This window comes from Hippocampus comes, unplaced genomic scaffold (genome assembly GCF_001891065.2).
Source record: "Hippocampus comes isolate QL1 unplaced genomic scaffold, H_comes_QL1_v1.1 scaffold99, whole genome shotgun sequence".
NCBI lineage: Eukaryota > Metazoa > Chordata > Actinopteri > Syngnathiformes > Syngnathidae > Hippocampus > Hippocampus comes.
The window spans coordinates 1,242,849-1,256,494 of NW_017805134.1; the positions used below are offsets into that span (position 1 = coordinate 1,242,849).

Here is a 13,646-nt window from a genome sequence, read left to right on the forward strand (position 1 = left end):
CCAAAAACGCCTTACTATACATGGTCGTTTTTTTCGGCCAAAAATGCCTTACTATACATGGTTGTTTTTTCTTGTCCAAAAACACCTTACTGTACATGGTCGTTTTTTTTTGTCCAAAAACACCTTACTGTACATGGTCGTTTTTTTCCTTCCCAAAACGCCTTACTATACATGGGCATTTTTTTTCGGCCAAAAATGCCTTACTATACATGGTCGTATTTTTCGGCCCAAAACGCCTTACTATACATGGTCATTTTTTTTCGGCCCAAAACGCCTTCCTCTACATGGTCTTTTTTTTCGGGCCAAAAACGCCTTACTATCCATGGTCGTTTTTTTCTGCCAAAAACGCCTTGTTATACATGGTCGGTTTTTTTCGGGCCAAAAATGCCTAACTATACCTCGTTTTTTTTTCTGCCAAAAAGGCCCTACTATACATGGTCGGTTTTTTTCGGGCCAAAAATGCCTTACTATACATGGTCGTTTTTTTCGGCCCAAAACGCCATCCTATACATGGTCGTTTTTTTTTGGCCAAAAACGCCTTACTATTCTTGGTTGTTTTTTTCAGCCCAAAACGCCTTACTATACATGGTCGTTTTTTTCCTTCCCAAAACGCCTTACTATACATGGTCGTTTTTTTCGGCCCAAAACGCCTTACTGTACATGGTCGTTTTTTTTTTCGGCCAAAAACGCCTTACTATACATGGTCGTTTTTTTCAGCCCAAAACGCCTTACTATACATGGTCGTTTTTTTTGGCCAAAACCGCCTTACTATACTGTACATCGTCATTTTTTTGGACTGTAAAAAATGCCTTACACTACATGGTTGTTTTTTTGTTGTTGTTGTGAAAAATGCCTTCTTATACTTAAAAAATAACTTTACAAAAAAAAGCCTTGCTTTCCATGTAGTTACATTTCAAGAAACGATCTTATATAGGGACAATGTAAAGTGTATGACCTACCTGGAATGACAATGGTTTGTGCATCGACGTTGCACCGCGGAGGTGCAGGTTTCGATTCCCTCTTCAGCCTTCCTGTGTGTTCTCAAAAACATGCATGGCTATCCATTTTATGCTGCGCTTACCAGCGCAACTATTCACATTCACACCGAAGAACAATTGAGACCATTCATTCCCTGCCTGGTAGTCGAGTGGTTAATGCGTCGGCATTGTGCTGCGGAGATGCAGGGTTCGAGTCCGGCTCTGGCTGTTCGGTGTGAGTTTGCATGTTCTACCCGTACCTTCGTAGGTTTCCAAAAACGTGTAGCCATCCATTTTCTCATCCTCTTTGCGCTCACACTGACACCTAAGAACAATGTAGAGCAGTGTTCCCACTCTTCCACTTGATTTTTTATTTATGGAGCTTTTTAAGGACTTTTGAGGGCAAATTTAGCCATTTTTAAGGACTTTTTCTCTATTCAGCTGGGGATTCACGGTGGATTTAATGAACAGAAAGGCACAAATCACTGAGCTGGTATTCAAATCATTGCTGCCAAAAGAATGGCACATCTTTATTTTTAGGGGCAATCAGCTAACCCTTTTTTGACATCCTGTATGTCAAATTGGCCCGAAATGACCCGAAGTGATCACATGATCATCATCGGAACTGATCGGAGACGACGGGATAGGTAGAGCGGGAACCAGGAAGGCATGGAGCCCGACAACAGGGTTTGAGGGGAAGGGCGCCAGGTGCATTTTCCGACAAAACGATTAATTGGAAGGGTGGGGAAAATGACATCCACAAATGAAATGAACGCCACAGGTTAATTTTTAAGGATTTTTATTCATTTTAGAAGCTTTCAATGAAAATTAAGGACAATTAAGAACATAATCTTACTTCTTTTTTCTGGATTTTTATGAACTTTAAGGTCCCGTGGGAACCCTGTGATTACTCTGCCAGGGGCAAAAAGCCCCAGTCAGCTTAGCTCCTAAGATCATGAAACTCTATTACAACTGGCAGTCCAACAACTCATTGTGCCTTTTGGACCAAGTCAGCGACGGTAGGCTCAGGCTCTCCACAACCCTGAGCAAGAGGAGCAAAACAGAAAATCGACTGATGGATGGATGGATGGATGGATGGATGGATGGATGGATGGATGGATGGATGGATGGATGGATGGAAGGCCTCACACCACACTGTTGTTTCAGTCTCGTAACAGCCTGCTGCAGGGGAACGTGGACGGCGCCCGCCGTTTGGGCCGTAATGCCATGGTGCTGTCTGTGGTGGCCATCTTGGGAGGCATCGCCATCATCGTGGCCGCCATCGTGCTCAACCGCGAATGTAAGACACTTTTTAAGCTTAGGTTGTACATTTGATGCCTGGCATCCAAATCACTCAGAAGTCACTATGTCGTGCATTGGCCACTTGCGGGTGGTTCGGATTTCAGATCATGAAAATAACACATAGACAAGGTAACAATTAGCAACGACAATTAGCTGTCGGCATGATGGCCCTTTAGGTGAATGTTTCCCAACATTTACTGAGCCAAGGCACATATTTCCAATTGGGAAATATGAGCAAATACAAATATAACCATGCTCACTTGCATATATTCTTTATCCTCAGTGAAAAACGACCAATATTCTTGCACCTCGCTGAGTCAAGGAGAGTATCGGTGACTCTTTGTTTGTGTCTGTCGGACTGTATTATACTGCCCTCAGGTGGCCAATGCAGGCATGCCAAGAGGAGTAGCATGAGAATGAGTGAAGGATTTCAAACACAGCCTGACAATTTGTTTTGTTTTATTCCCACAGTGATTTTGAAATCGGGATAACACATCGGTGCCGCCTCCCGTCTGGAGAACGCCGCCCCACAGCCCCCGCCGCCGACTTCCAGTCCCTGCACGACGAGCATGTCCCCCGATGTTCTACCTCCGCCATGGGAACTCTTGTTGCCATGGAGACCAACAGCATTCCTCTATGTTAGCGGTGGGGAACATCTGCATGACCGACCAAAGCAACCCAAACAAGCATTTATTATTTTTTTGCACTTAAAAGTTTACAAAAGCCTGTTTGTGCCGTCTGTTACCGTGGCGAGCGCCCGTCACATGTTGGCGGACACGCTTAGGTCACCGACGAATCTCGTGTAATGCTGCATGTTTACAACCTGTGACACTTTGTCACATGGCCTTCTTTCGGTAGCACTTTGGAAATAAGTTAAAGTGACGAACAATTATTTTGATCATCGATTCTTCTGTTGATTGATAAATCAGATCAATGTTTTGATCAAATTTCTGTTCCATTCGTCCAAAACATGATTGCAAAATTGCCTGTGCAGAAAATGCAGAAACATCAATTGATTCTGACTCAGTTCTGGTTTATTCGACAATGGATGGAAAGCCGATGTTTGCAAATGTCTCGCTTTTAAAAAAACAAAGCCAATCAGTCTGCTTTCATGGAGGGCTCAAGAAATCAGAGAACATCTCGATTATCAAAATAGTTGTTGAATAATTTGTGAATCGATTAATGGTTATACTTATAATTCGCATGCTGGTTTACTAATAAAAAATTTACTAACCAACCACTAGCGCCATCGAGCTAACCTCAGCTAACATTGGCGCAGTTTGGTCTTGTGTGCGCATGAAAATGGTGTCCGACCAACAAGTTCGCCTGCCGCACGGTTTACCGACTTGACGGTAACTTCGTCGTTTTCAGTTTTTGCAGCCGAAAATGTGAGCAGGATGTTTTGATCGAACAAATGTTTTAAGGCTTTCATTGACTTGTTTACATTTTGATTTTGATCTTCTCTAATTTTGAACTCTTGAATCTTCAATCATGAAATCTTGATGTATTTTGCCTCCCGTGCTCGAAAAATTCCGTCTGCCACAAGATTGTTTTAAACAAATTCCGACTTGAAGCTAACCTGACGTTAACATGGCAGTTTTCAAGATTACCAAAACTGTTTTTGGCAACATGTGGATTTGTCATGATTAAATGCAAAAAAATGCTGCTACTTTTTGCTTTGTTCACATTTTTATCTCGAGATGATTTTAATTGAAAAATCCGTTTCTAAATGTTCAAACGTGTCCACGGCCACACCGTTTGTGCTACTTTTATTTTTTTGACACGTGACCTTCGTATTTTTGTATTTCTATTCTCTTTGGTACCGCCCGCTCAGCTGCGTCACGATATTATGGCCTATCAGTGCATGCGCACATTTATAAGATTTCAAAATAAAGCTGTCTTTACATGCAACTGGCGATCAAATCTCATTATTGATGATAATTAGATTGAAACGCAGCGTCTGGCAAGGAACTGAGCGCGTTGCCACGGCAACCGTCAGATGGGACCGAGAGGAGGGCGGGATGCAGAGACGATATCCACTCGGCCATTTCACATTACTGCAATCAATTATTCAAAGACCTGGCAGCGGCGGCGGGGGACTCTACAGTATGTGTGTGTGTGTGTGTGTGTGTGTCTCTAAGTGGGGCAGGGTAGGGAGAAAGAAGCACTACTTACAAAATGGATGCAAGGAAATGCTTGTGCGGATGATAACGGTTAGTCTTGCTAGCTTCGGCTATTGCCAACGCCGCTTGCCAGGCATGGCTCCAGGAGTGCTTCTCTCCAGTGGATAAAAGGGGGCTCGACCGATACATGGGGGCTGAGAATTATTATTATTACGATTTATTTATTTATTTTTTACAATATCAAATAAAATACTGGCGCGATATCAATTTCTCAACTTGCACTCTCATCACATTAAACAAAAAAATAATCTTTGGTCGCACAGACACGCATTTTTGCATATGATTTATTATCTTCACACAGGGAGAAAGGTGCTTATAGTGCGTATGTGATATTCTCCTCTATTTTGATGGATTTGCGCAAGTTTTGATGAGTGAATATTTGATTTTGCTCTGGTCGCTTTCAAAGAAACGTGCTCCTTGCTTTTCCCCCGCGGAGTCACTGGGAAGGCGTTGGCAGCGCCCCCAGCAGGCCGTTGGCGGTGGTGAAGAGGTTGATGGGGGAGGAGCCGTCCGTGATGAGGGTGGACTTGAGGCCGAGGGCCTGCAGCATTTTCACCTACACGCGAGATGAATGGGGCGGTCATGTAACTGCAGCCAATGGCAACGGCGTGGCGAATTCACACAATGATGGTGACGACAACGGCCATACCTGCAGCTCAGGTCCGGCACGCGCCATCTCGGCGAGCGTATCGCTGCCCAGACTGCTGACGAGCTGGCGGAAGCGTTCGCTCTCGATGTTGGCGAGCTGTTCCTGCTTGTCCACCTCGAGTTGATCCATCTTCTTCCTGTAGATCAGCTCCTGCTCACGAGCCTTGGCCAGCCGATCCAGCTCCGCCTCCTGGAAGCACACGCGCGTCTGAGCGGGAATCGCCGTTTTGACGACTGTTGACATTTGCACACCGCCGAGATGTCTAACAATTGACCAACAAAGCACAGGGCTCGGGAACAGGATGTTGGCTACTGGGCTCAGTGTCACAGCATCGTCACCAGGTTGCAACAGAGACTGGAGGAGTCACAGAAAGGCACACAGGTGGATGTCTGTGGAAACGTTCATGGATCAAACACCTCTTGTGCTCGTCGGCTCCTTGTTCTAGGTGTGCAAAAACTACTCAAACGTTCAAAAGTTGACACGAGGTCAACTTGAACTGACCTGTAAAGATTGGACTGCATTTGAGGGTCAACCTGAAAGTTGACCCCAAACGGGCCCAAGATATCAAAAATGTTGTGTTTAGCATGAAAGTGGGTGTGCACGAGTGTGACGCATGCACATGAACGTGTCACAATGGCGACGGGCAGGTGACGTACCGCCTCGATGCGCTGAGCCTCGACCTTCAGTTTGGCCTCGTGGACGGCCGCCTCGCCCTGGATGCGAGCCGCCTCGGCTCGGGACTGGGCTTCAGCTTTGGCTGCGCCGGTGCTCTCCACGGCGGCACTGGCGCGCAATGCAGACGGAACAAAAAATGAGAACGCGGACGGGCGGCGGGAAAGGAGTGACGGCGAGAGGAAGAGGAAGGCACCTGAGGGCCTCCAGCTCCAGGAGCTCCTTCCTGGCTCGCTCGGCCTCCGCCTGGTCGGTGATCTTCTGCCGCTCCAGCTTCCCGCGAGCTTCCTGCTCCAGACGTTCGGCTTCATGCCTGAGAGAGTTCCCAACCACAATGATCAAAGTTGACTTCATCACTTCGAAAATGATTCCCTGACTCCAAGAACTGCGTTTCTGCTCATCTATCTATGTCAGTGACATAAAGTGACCGGCAGAAAGGGCGCTGGGGAGCAATTCTGGTCACCTGGCGGCGGCCTCCTGGGAGTTGGTGGTGATCTCGATGGCCAGTTGGACGCTTTTCTGCAGAGCGTCGCGCGTGCGCTGGTCAACGGGCTCCACAGACTGGATATCCACGCTGCTGATGACCAGTCGGTTCTGGTGGAAGCGGAGACTGGGCCGCACCGCCAGCTTCTCGTCGAAGCCAAACACGGCCGAGCAGATGATGCGGTTGGAGTTCTGCCAAAAGGGGAAGCGGAATGTCGGTTGGGACAACGCCCAATCTGTCCGCCTCGTCGCGTCACGGCCGCTTTGACATCGTCTCAGTATTATATTGCGTGATGAATATTTAGTGGGAATGCGGCGAGATTTGAGTGAGGATGGACAGAGAAAAGAGGAGAAGGTTATGTAAGAGTTGGAGTCCAGTACAGGACAAGAGTAGCGAGCCAGCCAGGCAGCAATCTCTTGTCGTGCGTGGCCAGGAGGGAAGGAAGTCAGGAAGAGCTGATGCTGTGCCAAATTAAATTGAGTGCAAATGAACGCCCCCTTGTGGTAACGAAAGGCAATTACAAACATTTGAGGAGTTGCCTTGTGGCAGATTTTCACTCATTCGCCATCCTCCAGCAAGACCACCGCTTCTCTCGAGGCTATCTGACTTGTGTAGAGAGCGCGACACAAAGGCGCAGACGAGAAGCGGAACCAGACCTTGTGGAAGTCGTCAAACTGCACAGAGGCGACGGCACCGCGAACCCGCGACGCGATAGCCTTGCAGGCGTCGCCCACAAAGTCCGGCACCGAGAAGAGAGCGGCAGCCTCATTGGCATCCACGGGCGGCTTCACATCAAAGTGCCTGATGGGATGACAGCGGCACGTTACACACGCACGCACAAACACACGCTGTGGCACACGTACCAGTTGTAGGAGAGTTGCAGCTGCAGCCTGGCGTGGTCGGCGGTTTCTATGGTGATGATGTCCGTGAAGAAGTCGGGTCCGAGCAGAAGGCAGAGGGCCTTGATGACGTTGCTCCGTTTGGGCCGGTCGCCGGACAGCGACAGGACGGTGAACTGCTCGTCAGGCCCCAGCATGACACGCTCGGGTCCGAAGACCACGCGGGCCCTCTTCGCCCGGTAGTCATAGACCTGAACGGCGGCGTTGTGTGGGACCCTGAAGGAGACCACCAAGGTCTTGTCCCGAGGTCTGCTCTCCGGTTCCTCGCTCAGGGTCTTTCTACGGTTGGAGCGGTCGGCCAGCGGGTCCTTGGGGGACGCCAGCAGGGCCTCCACGTTGGCGGGGAGCTCCTTGGACCAGAGTTCCTCATCCTGGGTCAGCATGTACGTCTGTCCGATCACGGCGCGCACCTGACACGCAACGAGTCGGCGGGTGAGCGGACGGCTGCATGTGACATCGAAATTGTCCGTGTGAGCCCAAACTTTTTGAAGGCTAATGCGGTCTGCAGATTTTCAATTTTTTTATCTCAAATGATGTCGTGAACCCCAAGCGCCAATTTGAAGACCGAAAGGAAATTTTGGAACCAATTTTGTTGTGTTCTTATTTCTTAACAGTTCAGGATTTGTGTACAAACATTTCGCCTGCTTCAAGAATGTTTCATTCAAAATTTTCAGCTTCGAAGATTTGTTCCAAAGATTTTAGAATTGAATGAGCAGGTTTAGCTCAACTTTTTTTTTTGAGGGGGGGGGGGGGGGAAGGTTTTTTTTTTAAAAAAAAAAAAAAAAAAAGACATTTCGAGATTTGGACAATTTGAAACTCAGCGAGGTCTCTCAACATTTCACTGATTATCATAATTGTGGTTGAATAATTTGATCAGACTAATCACTTATTTGTTGCACTTGTAATTCCCTGACTTTTTTTTTTTTTGTTGGGGGGGTGGGTTACCTTTCCGCTCTTGATATCCCTGACATAGATTCCCTCATGCTCGTCCAGCGGGATGGCCTGGCGCTTGAGCAACACCTCCACCTGGGAGGGGGGCACATACTCGATGGGTCCTCGCAGCATCCAGCGGTCGCCGGGGCGGCGGGGGACGGCGCTGTGACGCCGACGCTTGCTGCGCTCGCCCTCTTCCTCTTCCTGCTCGGGGTCCGCTTCCTCGCGCTGGCAGAGAGAACGGGGCAGGGGCCGGAGGAGGGCGGAGACCAGGGTTAGCGAGCTGATGCGTGGGGAAGGGAGGCGGGGCGGGGAGGATAAGGGGGAGGACTGGAGAAGCAGGGAGGAAAATGGTGAGCGGGAAGGGTCGTGTGACATGCAGGAGGGGGAGAAGAGGGTGGGGGTGCGAACACCTCAGACAGGAAGTCACCCTCGTTTCGCTCCCAGTGAACTTTTTTTGATTGCACAAAAATACCTCAGCAGCATGTTTACGCTTTTGCCTTTGAGGCAAGACAACTGAGATGTCGTCCTACAAACAAAACATGGCCGCTTTGAGCATCAGACGAGACGGCGGGTGACCCCGAAGTGGCGGGGGGCCCCGATGGTGTTGACCTTTGTATTGGTGCTTACCTCTTGGGTGTCAGTGAAGGCCTCAATGGCTCTCAGGACAAGGCCTTCCTCTTCAGACAAGACAAACACATCCTGAATTCCTTTTTCCAGACGCTCGCCCGGCTGAAGGAAGAAAGAGCGCTCCCCCTGGTGGACATTATATAAACAGCAAGTACTTTCAGACTTGTATGGATTTATTGCAATTTTTTTTTCAACTGACTTTCAAACCACATAGTTGAAATGACAGCCTACTTCACACTACAGACCCATGAATTAGGGCCCAGAAAATGACTCCATCTTGGCCACCCCTCCCGACTCACCTTGACAACCCTCTTCTGACCCAGCTGAGGTTTCCCGTCGGGCCCGACCGGGTCCAGGATGACGCAATACTGGCGCGTGCTGAGTGTGGTGACGTTGACCACGCCCACCACTTCCTCCGCCACCGACGGCACGTGAGCCTCGCGGTCCTCATTGGTCACCAGCCACTCTTCGCCTGTGCGACGCTCGTGACCCCCCGCGTCGCGGAAAAGTCGAAGGGCGCGCACGTGCAGCGCTTTCTGAAAGACGGGCGGGGGCCACACTGTCAGATGCATGCTGAATGAAATGTTATATTTTACAGTGTCATCTTGTATTTTATAATTAACCGTGTTAACTTCTATCACACATCCTGCTGTCTTTAAGAGTGGGTGCAAGTTCGCTGTGTGCAAGATTGTGGTTTGTCCTGTGGTTCAGACATGAAGATGCAAAACAGGATGAGCAGACAGATATCAAGAGAGGGGCACACTTTTCTTTTCTTTCAAATACGTATAACCAATGACAATGAAGTATTGTTTAATAACATAACCATATTAGGAATACCGTATTGGCCCGAATATAAGACGGCCCTGATTATAAGACGACCCACCCCCTCTTTTTCAAGACTCAAGTTTGAAAAAAAGACTTTTTGAACACCAAATTAATTTTCATACAGAAATTACAGTACATCTGAAACAAATGATTCTAACAATATATTTGAGAGAAAAAGCATGTTATTTTGCCTCATTCAAATCTTAATATCTGAACATTTAAATATGTAAACTAAAGTGAAATCTCATTCGTAAATGAATGGTTTCTGGTTTTTGAAATGTAAATTACATCATAACTTCTCCTCAGCTGCCAGTTAACGTGGCCGATGTTCGACCCACTTTTCTCCAGATTGTCGCTACGTTTCTCCATTTTCTGTTCTCTTCTATTATTTTCTTCTCTTTTCTTTCTGCAATTTTTTATTTTTCTTCTTCGTGCTACCGCTATTTTTATTTTTATTCTTCGTGACAGGGGTTCACTTTGGCCTGGGGAGTCAGGTTCAGCATTCGCTTCAATGATATCTGGCGCCATCTAGCGTCGCGAATGGGTATAATGTCTAGACCACGAATATAGGACGACCCCCACTTTTTCAGTCTTATTTCAATGCAAAAAACACCGTCTTATATTCGGGCCAATATGGTACGTTTAGGTTTTGTTTTACCCTTCAATCCCTCCCTAGAAGAAAAAATGGCTCGCGTCCCACCGTTTGGGGAGCCGGCTCTGTCACAGATCTGTAAATTGTGTTTCTTCATCAACTGTAGCTGAAATAAATCTCATTATGGAGCAAAGAATTTCCTTGTCTTGGTTTCTCTGGACAAGACACTGCTAACTTTGAGAACGCAGGAAATCACACCTTGTCTGTCAGGATGAAGGCGTTGACAATGTCGATAACCTCCTCGTGGGCACCTGGCAGGTACGCGCCCACCTTGCTGACCAGCCACTCTTCACCTGAACATTACACGCACTCCAAGTCAGGTTTTGGAAAGCAAAAGGCCACATGGTAGCCAATGAGAGGCCGCCACAAACAAACAGGGAGTGCGGCAGAAGGAAGGAGGCGTGTCCCACCCGTAACGCGGTGCTTGCCCCCGCGGTCGATGCCCTCTTTGCGCGCTCGCAGTCGTATGGCCTGGTTCTCGCCGATCACCGTAGCCTTGATGGTTTCCAGGACAATCACCTCCTTTCTCGGAATGTACGTGCCTGATGAGAAAGAGGAAGAAAATGATGCCGACGATGTCCAACGACGTCAACTTTCCCAAAACCTGCGTATGCCGGCACTCACCGGGCCCCTCGAAGAGCCACTCGTCTCCCGCCACGCGCTGTTCTCCATCGTCCAGAAAGTCGAGCAGCGCCTGCAGACGGAGGGCTGTGTCTGGGTAAACCACCTGCAGGGGGGTCACGTCCTGAACACAAGCAAACAAACTTGTTACACCGGTGTGCAACTACCCATTTCTGATTTTTCTCACTAGCTAAGCTTTTGCAGCACAAGTCGGATGTTTGGATCTGACAATTTCTGAGGAACATTTCATCTGAAAGCATTCGGGCCTTGGTGTGCACTCCCACCTGCTGGAGCTCCTCCCCGGGGTGAAGCGGGAATGGATCCCGGGTGAGGCGGATGTCCAGGTCGGCGTGCCTGAGCTTGGCCTGGCCTGATCCGTCAAACAGAACACGGCCGTTGTCATCGCAGGCTACCGGGTTCACCACCACACAGTAGTGGCGCGGGGGCACCATGATCATCCGGACGGGCGCGAACAGAACCCTGCCCGGGTCACGTGATGTTAGAAGAATGCATGGGTGTGGCGTGCCACCGCGTGGGCGCGGCCGCTGACCTTTCATTGTCCTGGCGGTAATAGGTCTGCGGTCCAATCTCCACCCGGGCGATATTGGTGTTCTGGTCCAGCACGTGGATGTAGTGGTGAGGCGGAATCCGGATGATGGACGCGTCCACCGGGACGCCCATCTCGAACGCGCTACTTGCAGCATTCTTGAACATCACGCCAACAACAGGCTAAAGACCTGATGAGGTCATCAGTCATGAGGACACTCGCAAACGGCTGCAAAGTTGCCAGAAAATTCCCATAGGAATCGAAGACAGCATTTTGACCATTATGGGAATACTCCAAGTCGGAAACCTTTCGTGGGAATTTGATGTCAAGGTACAACACGACATTCCAGCATTCACGGAAGCACTTTGTTCCGGCCTAAGCAGACATTGAGACCAATTAGATGCCTCTCTATGCCCACATGCAAGGGCATACCAGTACTCTTTTACACGGTAGCGTACCTGGAGCTCACATCTTACCCAAATTTTTCAAAGTGGAATTTTGCAACCCTTTGTCATGATGTCAACTGCTACGCAATCAGTCAAGAAAGTGACCAGGCTTACAAATGGATTTTTTGTGTGTCTTGGGTGTAGGTAGGAATGTGGCAAGATTGGTAACCACAGACGCGCCCATGCGCATGCATGGGTCACACACAGACACACAACCATCCATCAACAGAGCTGTTTTATTCTCACGAGGATCGCGGTCATGCAGGAGACTATCCCAGCTGTCTTCCGGGAGTAGGCAGGGTACACCCTGAATTGGTTGTCAAGTAAACGCAGGGCATACATAGACAAACAACTATTCAAACACACGCACGCACTCAGACACAGGACATTGATGCTGAAGATTGAGGAGTGGCCAATTGACAACCAGGCTATGGGACTTGAACTTTAAACGGACATGCCCACTCACCGCCAGATAAACAGTCAACACTAGTATAAATTGGAAGTCTGAAGTCGATCACAAATTACCCTAACATAGACCAAAGTTAGATTTTCTTCTGTGACGACCATTCAAATAGAGTAGCCCTCATCGAAGATCAAGTCTATGATGCAGTCAAGGGGCGGAACCTAATCAAATGATATGTCGACGGCAGCCAATTACAGAGCGACCACTAGCACAAACTGCAGAAAATAAATTCAAGCAAAACATTCCTCCTGCTGCAGAGCACATGGATTAACAACGTCGTCACAAATATACACGGAAGCAATTCATTTCAAAACGTTTCAACTTTTTCACACGTTCACGCGCACAAACCTGACCAGCGTGTTTGTGTCCACACCTTCTTCCGGGTTGGCGATTGACCCAAACAATTTATTTCATTAGATTTATTCCAATTTCACGTAGGCGCCGAAACTATGACAGTTATACTTAGTCGATTTGGAAACAACAGATAAATGAATCTCACTGGAAAAGTCCGAGTCACTGTCATGACGTCATTCGAAACATTCGACCACCGCACCCACGCACAAATCAAAGGCCAACTCGGCCCAAAGGTCACTTTTTGCTCGCCAAAAGTAAGCCAAATGACACTTTAGCTTCCATTTCTTCACTACTTGACATTCGCCAGTATTTTAGTGCATCGAGGGAAAACAAGCTGTCAGAACAAAGTTGACACGTCGCCATTTGATTTGTTTCGAGGTTCCCCGGTCCTTCTCACCTTTCCTCGCTCGTTTACTTCCTTTCGGCGTTTGAGTTGCCAGAGGCGGCGACGCAGACAGGAGTCACGCAGGTGAGCAAGGGGAAACAAAATTAAGAAGCGTTTAGTGGGCGGGGCCCCCTCTTCATATACCGGAAACGCAATACGGAAGCTCACGTGACTTCCCAGACTCGGAAGGCGGGCTTGCTGCTCGGATTTATAAATGTATCCCTTTCCAGGACAGCGGTCACTACGTTGGACAGCTTTTGAAAAGTCGCTGTCATCTTATACGGACGAATCTTAAAAAAACATATATACAAAAAAAAAATAATCCTGATACAGTATCGGTGATCATAATTATGCATGAGAGGGTTACATACAAATATATTCATCCATCCATTATCTGAATATTCATACCTATCGCTATCTCTCACGCGATTGATATACTGATCTATCTATAGAGAGATTTTGATATCTACATAGATACATATCTATATAGATATCTATATCGCTATAAATAGTATAGCAACTCCATCTCACCTGCAATGTCGAGCCATCGGGTCCAGGGCTTGCCTTGTGGTTGTTTCCAGTCTGCATCCTGCGGGTCAAACTGGAAAATTGTTCTTGTCGAGT

General features: G+C 48.0%; 2 protein-coding genes across 5 annotated transcripts in view; one reads left to right on the forward strand and one right to left on the reverse strand.

The window, feature by feature from the left end:
- The window catches only part of LOC109513756 (proline-rich transmembrane protein 2), a 16,089-nt gene extending 11,474 nt beyond the window's left edge, over positions 1-4,615 (forward strand). For both annotated transcript variants that reach the window (XM_019866400.1, XM_019866399.1), the window contains exons 4-5: positions 2,145-2,277; positions 2,751-4,615. In XM_019866400.1, the coding sequence (XP_019721959.1) occupies positions 2,145-2,277; positions 2,751-2,770 (153 nt within the window). In that variant the 3' untranslated portion in view covers positions 2,771-4,615. The remainder of the gene's footprint in view (positions 1-2,144; positions 2,278-2,750) is intronic.
- Positions 4,616-4,713: 98 nt separating this feature from the next.
- On the reverse strand, positions 4,714-13,166 carry mvp (major vault protein). 3 transcript variants are annotated; one of them, XM_019866334.1, is made up of 17 exons: positions 13,035-13,166; positions 11,378-11,564; positions 11,112-11,307; positions 10,831-10,951; positions 10,617-10,748; positions 10,405-10,499; positions 9,029-9,265; positions 8,730-8,855; positions 8,575-8,628; positions 8,112-8,327; positions 7,131-7,576; positions 6,924-7,068; positions 6,247-6,458; positions 5,980-6,096; positions 5,768-5,894; positions 5,112-5,300; positions 4,714-5,018 (listed from the first exon to the last, which is right to left on the reverse strand). In XM_019866334.1, the coding sequence occupies exons 2-17, from the start codon at positions 11,539-11,541 to the stop codon at positions 4,899-4,901; spliced, it is 2,697 nt and encodes an 898-aa protein (XP_019721893.1). In that variant the 5' UTR covers positions 11,542-11,564; positions 13,035-13,166; the 3' UTR covers positions 4,714-4,898. The 3 variants fall into 3 exon arrangements, with proteins under 3 accessions (XP_019721893.1, XP_019721894.1, XP_019721895.1); XM_019866335.1 differs by having other exon boundaries at positions 11,378-11,602; positions 13,035-13,158; XM_019866336.1 differs by lacking the exon at positions 8,575-8,628.
- Positions 13,167-13,646: the final 480 nt, after the last annotated feature.